This window comes from Terrapene carolina, unplaced genomic scaffold (genome assembly GCF_002925995.2).
Source record: "Terrapene carolina triunguis isolate 2854851 unplaced genomic scaffold, T_m_triunguis-2.0 Scaffold31900, whole genome shotgun sequence".
NCBI classification, from domain to species: Eukaryota; Metazoa; Chordata; order Testudines; family Emydidae; genus Terrapene; species Terrapene triunguis.
Genome location: NW_020696251.1, coordinates 1 through 9,512, shown reverse-complemented (window position 1 = coordinate 9,512; position 9,512 = coordinate 1). Strand labels below are relative to the sequence as shown.

At 41.5% G+C, this 9,512-nt stretch overlaps 1 protein-coding gene across 1 annotated transcript; it reads left to right on the top strand.

Moving 5' to 3' along the window:
- The first annotated feature begins 423 nt into the window (after positions 1 to 423).
- On the top strand, positions 424 to 9,506 carry TMEM19 (transmembrane protein 19). Its single transcript, XM_026663018.2, has 5 exons — positions 424 to 538; positions 3,298 to 3,435; positions 3,804 to 4,058; positions 6,251 to 6,460; positions 8,616 to 9,506. The coding sequence occupies exons 2-5, from the start codon at positions 3,357 to 3,359 to the stop codon at positions 8,777 to 8,779; spliced, it is 708 nt and encodes a 235-aa protein (XP_026518803.1). The 5' UTR covers positions 424 to 538; positions 3,298 to 3,356; the 3' UTR covers positions 8,780 to 9,506.
- Positions 9,507 to 9,512: the final 6 nt, after the last annotated feature.

Below are 9,512 nucleotides of genomic sequence, written 5' to 3'. Positions count from 1 at the left end.
GGGGGGGAGTAGGGTAGGGGCTATGGGGAGCATGAATGGGACAGGATAGAGAGAGCTGTGTAGAGTGGGGTGGGGCAGGGGAGACAATGGGGCTGGGCTGGGGAGGGTCGGGGGGTTGGGGAGAGGGACAGGGTCTGGAGGGGATGAGACAGAGGGGAGCAGGACTGGAATGGGGGGAAGTTGAGGGGTGGGACAGCAGGAGGAGCGATGGGGGTGGGATGATGGGAGAGGCTGAAGAAGAGATTTGGGGTAGGGCAAGGCTGAGGGCAGTGGGTTGGGGGGAGCAGGGGGACTGTGGGGGAGGCTGTTGGAACGGAGGCAGGGACTGAGGGCAGTGGGTTTGGGGTGGAAGGTACAGGGGGGACTGCGGGGGAGGCTGAGGGAACAGTGGGTCGGGTCTACACTGGCACCTCTCAGCATTGCGGTGCCGGGCGGCAGACCTGCACCAGCGCTACCCTGGCGATGGAAGAGTCCTCAGTGGAAATGCAGACTTCATGACACAGACCCTCCTCGTCACTTCAAACCTGGTGCTGCTCTGGTCAGTTGCTTGACTCTTGTCACTTTCAAACCCATGCAGGGTATCTGGCTCTTTTTCAGTTCTCAGGTTAAGAAAAGCCTCTGCATTTTGTGAGGGCTTCAGCATTCACTTTCCTACTTAACAAACTGTCTGCCTGACACATTGCTCCCAGGGCATTCATCTTTATTCATTATCGGCAGGTCCATCAGATTAACGAGCAACACAGGGGGAAGCAACACAATGGTGTCAAGGATTTTTAATTTTTCAAACCACTTTGGCCTCAACAGCAAATCTGGACAGAGCAGATGGGTGTCAGGATGGGTTTGGGTATTTATTTATTTATTTTTTTAAGTGAAAATGTTTGGGTCTGAGCAAAGGCTGCAAACTTCCCTTTGGAAACCTCTGCTGATCTTTTGCCCCAGGGGCTAACGACAGCCTGGAATTCGGGACAGATTTCCACATCCATGCAGGGTGAGATGATCGGGGGGAGGGGAGGGACTGTGGAGGAGGCAGAGGGAACAGGGTCAGGGGGGCTGAGGGCAGTGGATTGAGGGTGGGAACACAGGGGGGACTGCGGGGGAGGCTGAGGGAACAGGGTCAGGGTGGGGGCTGCGGGCAGTGCTTACCTGGAGCGGCTCCCAGGAAGCATCCAGCAGGCAGGTCCCTCCCAGTCCCTCTGGCCCCTTCCTAGGGTCGGGTCGAGGGGAGGGGGGCGGAGGGGGCTGCCTGCTGCTGGAGTCTACAAGCCCCGCCCCGCTGCAGCACGCAGCAGAGCGAGACCTCCTGCTAACTCTCTGTGTGCCCGGGGCAGGGGCAGGGCTGTGCTCTGCAGGCTCCTGCCGGCCGGGCGGCGGGCCCCGTGGGCTGGCGCCGCCGCGCCGGGAGCTCAGCTGCGCGCTGCCCCAGGGCCCAGGGAGGAAAGGTGAATGACGCTGGCAGCGCCGGCTTGCCGCAGTCCCCCTCATATAGGGTGACCAGACGTCCCGACCAATGTAAGGTCGGGACGTGGGAAAAGTCCCCTAAAATCGGGACTGTCCCGATAATATCAGGACGTCTGGTCACCTTATATAAATGTAAGCATACAGTATCTGTCATGGCTTCATGTTGTTTAATGTTGAATGTCATTTATACTTGTTTAAGCAAGCAGTTTATGCTACTGTAACTACAAATCACTGTTAATATTGCCAATAAGACTTACTTAAATATATAAAATTATTTTAAGTTTCAGTACAATATATATATATTAATCTGTTTTTAGATATAAAATCCACTACAATAATGGCAATGAGACATGAGATAACATACACCATCTTACTCTGCAGTATCTGTAGTCTTTGTGGAGAGACTGATGGTTGCAGTCTCTTTCCATCCATGCATAGCCAGAAGAGTGAAAAGAGTATGGGGAAGGAGGCTGCTGGAAAGCAATTCCCTCAATCTGAGACATAGAGGGAGCCTATCTGCTTGATTCTTCAGTTTATGTGGTACAGACCCAGACTGTTCTCTGTGATTCCCTTTGCTGAAGGATGAGCAGTGCTCCTTTCTTGTCTCCCAAAAATAAAAAGGAAATTAATGATCTGTTCAAGCCTGCTTTTCTTGACTAGATGGAGAAACACCAAGGTACAGTAGAGCAGCATTACCAAACTCTGATACAAGCCTTGTAACTGTGGTGCTAGTCCATTTCATGAAGCACAGGGCAGAAATGAGGATCAGTGTCGGGGAGAAGGGTAAAAGAGCACAACCCCAAATCTTCCCCTCTTTTATATCACACTGCAAATATGGTACTTCATCTGCAGGTAAAATGGCAGGCAACACCTTGAAAGCCACCAACTTCACTTTTCTTCTCCCTTTGTAACCCCTACTGTAACCAGCTGGAGGAGTAGCTCACTTGTATAGAGAATCAGGGCAAGCTTCTCTACTGCAGTGACATTGAGCTAGCTGAGCCTCAGGTGGCACCAGTTGTCTTCTTTTACTAGCAGAATGTGGCTTCGGATGAGCAGTTGAGTAAGTAGGGGAATCCGAAGTACATAGTCAGGAGGAGAAAAGTCAAAACTAACATGTGAAAAAGCAACAAAGAGAAGGATGGCAAAAAGGAAATAATAGACAGAAAAGAAAAAGCAAGAGAGAAAATGAACAGAAAAAAGGAGAGAGATTAGCAACTGTCAGGACATGATATGAATGGATGGGGGGAATGCCCAACCTGTCAAATAATCCAAAGAGGTGGCTCTATTTAAAAAAAAAAAAAAAAGGAATCCAAGTCATGAAAAGATGTGTTTAAGGTCAGCATTCAAATAGTAGTGGCTGGAAACATAACAATAGCTCTCTGTCTGCTTTCTGCCTAGAAACAATAAAATACTCCAGGCAGGGTATATCCAGGGATTTTCACTTAGATGTCATTTGGCCTCATCTTATTGTTTAATTTTCTTTGTATCTTGCATAGATGAGTGTTACTGTTTCCTGGCAATATCAGATGGCTGTTTCAGAAACCATATACTGTCCAGATACTTAGTGGACTATTCAGGAATGTTAAAGGAAAACATCAAAGCAAAAAAGGCCAAAAAAAAATTTCAGTCTAAATGGTTGGCTCTTTTTAAATTGTGTAGACAGTTTTCAGGTACTACAGTAATGATCTAGCTAATTGCACTGTCATTTTATTTTAGGTTTATCATGAAAGAGTAATTGATAATTTTTGAGACTCCAAAATAATTTCCTGTTAATTGTTTTGAAAAGATGATTGCATGAACTAAATTTGCTCGATTTACCCCCCCCCTTTTTTTTTTCAGGGTTAGTGGTTGGGTTTATCCTAACAATTGCAAATTACAGCTTCTTCACTGCTTTGCTCATGTTTTTTGTTACTTCTTCAAAACTTACTAAGTGGAAAGAAGATGTGAAGAAGCATATAGATTCAGAATTCAAACAAGGTAAACACTAAGAATTATACTGTCAGATAATCTGTAAAGAATAGATACTGTATCTTACCTGATACTTTTGAAAGTTAGAGATATTATGTAGTAGTACACAGAATAGAGAACACTGTAAAGCGTTCTTATCGTCTTTATCTCCATTCTGGACTAGTTGCAATGTGCTTGCTAGTGGTTCATTTAATAGTAATAAACTAAAAGTAGTGATTGTGACTCGAGATTTTCATGTTGTTTTTTGAGTTTGTGTGGGTTTGTTTGGGTTTTTTTGCGCTTTTTAATTTGCTTTTGCTACTGTATGATGTGGCTGAATGTCAAGTTTCTCTGCTACAGTGAAAATATTCAAATATTTTTGTTTGTTTTTACTCGAGGTGGGCAGAGGAATTGGGTGCAAGTATTCTGTAATGGTGGTGTCCCTACGGAGCTGGCTCTGCTATATATGATAGAAAATGGACCAGGTGAAATTCCAATAGACTTTTCCAAGCAGTACACTGCATCATGGATGTGTTTATCCCTTTTGGGAGCTTTGGCCTGCTCTGCTGGAGATACATGGGCTTCAGAGATTGGCAGTGTCTGGAGTAAAAGTGAGCCAAGGTTAATAACAACATGGGAAAAGGTTCCAGTAGGTAAGGGCTTACTGATTTACACATTCTTGTCTTAATGCTGTGTCATTTATGTCTGGGACCCTTAATATAATCATATCTATAAAAAGAATAAATCAAATTCTGCTAGCATTGTGAAGTTTTGAGTGGTAAAAATTAGTACTTTGACATAGTATTTACCACATTCTGTTTGTCATGGGCTGTAAATAAAAAAATAGCTTGGAGAGAGAGAGAGAGCGGAAAATTCAAAAGTACCTTTTGGTTTGGTTCAAACTGAAACAGTCTTTTTCTTGCCAAAATGGGAAGAAAAAAAAATTCATTTTGGGTTGAACAAAACATTTTGTTTGACCCAAAACAAATCTTATCATTTTCAGGTGTTTTTAACCCTCTTTATTTAAAAAAAAATCTAAAGTATGAAACCAAAGAGTCAAAATAAAATGTATTAAAATGTTTTGTTTTTTGAAATGGTGTGAAATAAACTGTTTTGACGTTTTAAAAAAAAATTCTGACTTTTTCATCCAAAATAGTGGTTCCCAAACTTTAACAACCTGTGAACCCCTTTCACTAAAATGTCAAGTCTCATGAAGACATGAGACAAGACTCCTATGTTTCATCAAGTAGTATCAGATGTGAAACAGCATGAAGGTATTTAAGAAGCCAACTCAAAGAGTTCCTTCTACACAAGCATTCAGGTCTTGAGCAGTCCAAGCAAACAACACACGTTACAACAAAGCTTAAACTTGTCTTCATAATAATTTTAAAAACAATACTAGCTGCCTGTTTAATTTTAAAAACAACAAAAAATATCCACCTCTCTTTCCATTTCTTATAAGAAGTCTTGAAGTTTAAATCTCCCCAGTGTGATAGATAAACTTGCTTTGATCTGCTTAGCTCTTGGAAGTCTGGGGGCTCCAGGCTGCTGGCCTCGTGCTGCCTGGGGTTCCTGGGGACAGCTCTGTTCGCCATTAAGGAATTTTTTCCCGAGAACCCCCTGTAACATTTCGTGAACCCCCAGGGGTTCACAAACCCCAGTTTGGGAACCACTGATCCAAAACTATTCACCAAATTTGACCTGATTTTATGAATACTTTGTGACCTGAAAAATGCATTTTTTGACAGATTTACTACTATGAAAAAACTTCACGTAGCTACAGTTAGATAGCATCCTGTGAGATAGAACCCTTACAGAATTCTGAGACTGCTTGTTTTTACTACCATTAGTATGTTCAGATTGCAGTAGATGTAGTTTAAAGAATGGTAACTGTCATCTGACTTGCTTTAAAAAAGGGGAAGTGAAAAGATTTTTAAAATCAAGCTAGATAAGATTTCTAATCAGTAGCAGAATGTGTGTTTTAAATGTAAAGATTACAAAAATGCACTTCTAAACCAAATAGTCAGTTCATTTCCTGCTTTGCTGTCTTACCACTCCTTGTCTCCATTAATTGATGACATTGCTAACTCTTAAACAATTCATAGTATTGAGTTTTTTTTAAGCAAAGAAATCTAGATCCCTAAATTTGAGAGTTGGTGATTGTAATATTGTAAGTTGATTTCTAAATTGTGTGAGGACAGTAGTTTGCCTCATATTTTTTTCACCATAAATGCTTACTGGGTTCCTTTTGAGTAAGTAGTTAAACGTGTTGCTTTTTTAGATAATGCTTTTAAATATCTTTTGGGCAAAACATACCTTGATGAACTACTTCTGAAAGTTTGAATGGTAGATACTCTGGCTGAATAGAGTTACGTGTACAGGTTGGGAGGATATCTTTATCTTCCTCCCACTCTACCCCTAAAATTGAAGTGTCTAAGTAATACTGAAACTTTGTGAAAGTTTCTGGATTAATAGCCATGGAGACTGAAGTTATCTGATTACTGAAGTGGTAGTTTGTAGGCAGCAACTTTGCAGGGTAAGCTTCCCAGCACGGTGCCAGTCAGAAAGGATCAGCTCTTGCCTTGTCTACACTAGCCTTTTTTCTCTAAAATTTCCCACCACTGCTAACACTGGTTGTAGCTCCATCAGCAGTAACAACAGTGAGAGCATCAGTGTAGACAATCTGTTGGTCGCTACTGGAAATTTCAGAGAAACAAAGGCTAGTGTAACAGAGCCTCTGGGAGTGAGAAGGTAGTTCTGTCTTTACTGTCAAGTAAACCATTAAAGCCAATTAATACATCTTCCGAAATGGTTTATAACTCAACTCCGTTTTTCTTTGATTTAGGTACTAATGGAGGTGTTACGTTAGTGGGCCTAATTTCAAGTCTCATTGGTGGCATGCTAGTAGGTGTGGCTTACTTCATTACTCAGCTTGTTTTTGTGAGTGATCTGGATATATCTGCTCCACAGTGGCCACTCGTTGTGTTTGGCGCAATGGCTGGTTTACTGGGATCAATTATTGATTCATATTTAGGAGCTACAATGCAATACACCGGTAAGAAATGTTCTGCTTATTTTTCTGCTTAACTTAAAAGCTCCCTTTTAACTCTAGAGAGGCTGGGGAAGTGGTTTTGAAAATGTGGAAAGAATGGAGGGATTACTACAGTGGTCAAAGAAAGGTAAATAGAATAGTTGAGATCAGAAAGAAGATAGGAGAAAAGGCAATTTATCTTTACCCTTATCCTCTGCCATCTTCGTTCTTCTCCCCACTTTTTGATTTTGGCATTTCAAAATTTTCTGAGGCTGCTATCATCTTTGAGTCATTAAAATGGTTGTGAAATGGTATGACAAGGGAAAAAATTGTGGTATTTTTTTTATCAGGCCTTGCTTGAATATGTCAGATCCTAGTAGTGCACATTGGCTTGTGCACACTGGCTTTGTGTACTTTTTTTCTTACTTGTTCCACTGAATTGCTATCAAACCAAAGTGTGTGTAATATTATATGACAATACTTTCCTTTTACTTTCTATTATCCTATCACAAACATAGTAAAGTTAAGGCCAAATTGTCCCACCTTACCACATGGAGTAATGCGTTACTTTGCAAATAGTCACCTTGATTGGAATGAAAGTAGTTGTAGAGTCAGGTACTACTTGTGGTGATTACGGGAGGCAGAATCTGGCACTTGTGCAGTGCATTTGGGTTTTGATTGCGGCTTTCACTAAAGATGTTTATATGGGGAGCAGAAGGTGTTTTTCTTGGGTTTGGCAAGTTATCTAGAAAATAAACATGAGGCTTGGCTTTTTGTAGCACGTATTAAGTAAAAGTTAGGCTACCCCAGCATGAAGTTAGTGCCTCTGTAGCCTCATCCTGTTCACCGCTGAACTCTGGCTTTGGCCTAAGTTTAGTAAGAGATTGGAAGGCAACAACACTGCCAGCTATTTGCTTCCCAAACAGGCTTTAAAAAAAAAATGTTGTCTTTGGTGTGTTTGCAGGCATCTCTTTACAATAAAACAGAAGTTCAAGGTGAATATTCTTATCTTTTAACATGCTGGGCATTAGGAGATACTCAAAAGCTACGAGAGAAATACTGGCATATATTGGTCTGGCCGGCTTTGAGGTGCTTCCTCCTCCCTTCGTTCCCCACACAAACACCTCATATGCCAGTTTTCTAGAAATGTACATTTCTCCTGGAACACAAAATAGTGGAGTGGCAGGGAGCGCACTGGGATAGCTAATGAAAAACCGTGTTAAGATGCTGCTAATACAAAGGTAGAGTAAGAACAACAACATAAGAACAACATAGAGTAGAGAGTAGCTAGGTTAGTGGAGGGAAAGCCATGCAGCTAGCTAGTAAATACTGTTGTTTTGGAAGTGGAGATGTTAGTGAGTGCTATTTCAGCATTTAAGACAGTGGTGCCCAAACTTCCTGTTGTGTCTGCCCCTTACCAGTAATGGAATCTGTCTGTGCCTCCCCTTTCATTACTGCAGAGTTGGCTCAACAGAGGAGCTTGGGCTGAAGGCAAAACTGTGTATGGGGGAAGAAGAGCTGAGGCTAGAAGCGGAGCTGGCCGGGGGGCAGAGAGGGAATGAGGGCAGAGTTGAGCTGGGGCCAGGGCCAGAGCCGTAGCTGCAGCCAGAGCGGGGCTGGAGCTGGGCAGTGCTCTCTCTCCACCCCTCCCCCCTTGTGGGGGCCGTCTGGGGTCTCGCTGCGTGCCTCCCCAAATGTTCCTCCACTGATCTAAGAGGAGTAGACTTGCCATCAGACAGAGTAACCATTTTCTTTACACCGTTTATCATTGAAAACTAATTCTTTTTGACAGACATACTTTGTTTCTAACCATTTGTTTGTTTAACAGCATCATTCATATCCGAACACTTTAGTTTTTTGTTCTTGATTAGCACTATTATTAGCTTCTTATTCTAGGACTGCATATGTAGATTTCATAGAAATAGTAACTACATTTTTAAAAAAGCTTCTCACTGACAGTAATTAAAAGTATAGAATCTAGATTCCCTTCTTTGAGGCTATTAGTGTTAGTTTAGAATAATAGTTTAACATTATTGGCTAGTTAATTGTCCTTTTTATATATGTTTGACTCAACAGCCATATACTAAGCACTTGTAGGCAGTCATGTACATTTGAGGTACTTGGTACTCTCAACTATGATAGTATTGTAAATTTATCTTTTATTTACTTCTTTCCCCAGGTTTTGACAAGCGTATTGGCATGGTTGTCAACTACGAAACAAAAGACTCCAAGCACATATCTGGAAAACCTATACTGGACAACAATGCAGTGAACCTCTTTTCTTCTGTCGTCATTGCTTTGTTACTTCCTGGTGTGGCATGGGGTTTCTGGCCAAGAGGGTGAAACTTCTTAAGTCTTTTAATACATAGTTCAAATACACTTAATATGAATCAAAGGTTTCTCCCCAAAACACTGTTTTTAGCTTGTTTGAGGGAGTCCTCTGCATCCTTTTCAGAGCCAGAAGGATTCACTACCTTAACTTCCTTAGGCTGTAAGTTTTATGGGCAGCCACCATCTTTCTGGAGAAAGAGGACCAGATGAGGCTCTGTTAATAACCTGTCAGTGCTACTCCTTAATTGGACACAGATTGCTACTTTGTAACATGAAGCACTTCATTTTCCCTTCTGGAGCTGAATGCTTGGCCTCCAAATCATTTCCAACACCTGGCAGAAGAAAGAGTGAAAGAATACAACTAGAAATCTAACCTGGGTCTGCCATACAACTACTATTAACACTGTTCACCAAGCCACAAACAAAGTACTATATATTTTCTGTAATGTAGATCATAGTAGTATCGATGAAATCACTGAATTCTAGTTTAGTATACATTTCCCATTGTCTGCTCAATATTATAGGTTTTATAGAGGTGTATTGAAGTCTTTAAAAAAATTGTACTTTAATAAGCATTGTTGCCTATTCCATGTTGTATTACTTTTTTGCCATGCTTTTGACGATGGGTAAGAAAAAGTAATGCTATAACATAATGTCTCAGGCATATGACTAAATTTAAAATCAAAACTATCCTTTTTCCAATAAGCAAAATAAGAATATAAAGCTTATATAAGCAGCATCATAA

Excerpts from the sequence above, each read along its gene's own strand:
- TMEM19 (XM_026663018.2), top strand. The coding sequence starts at position 3,357 with ATGTTTTTTGTTACTTCTTCAAAACTTACTAAGTGGAAAGAAGATGTG. Across the intron at positions 3,436-3,803 it reads AGATTCAGAATTCAAACAAG|GTGGGCAGAGGAATTGGGTG; the intron begins GTAAACACTAAG and ends TTTTTACTCGAG. Across the intron at positions 6,461-8,615 it reads AGCTACAATGCAATACACCG|GTTTTGACAAGCGTATTGGC; the intron begins GTAAGAAATGTT and ends TTCTTTCCCCAG.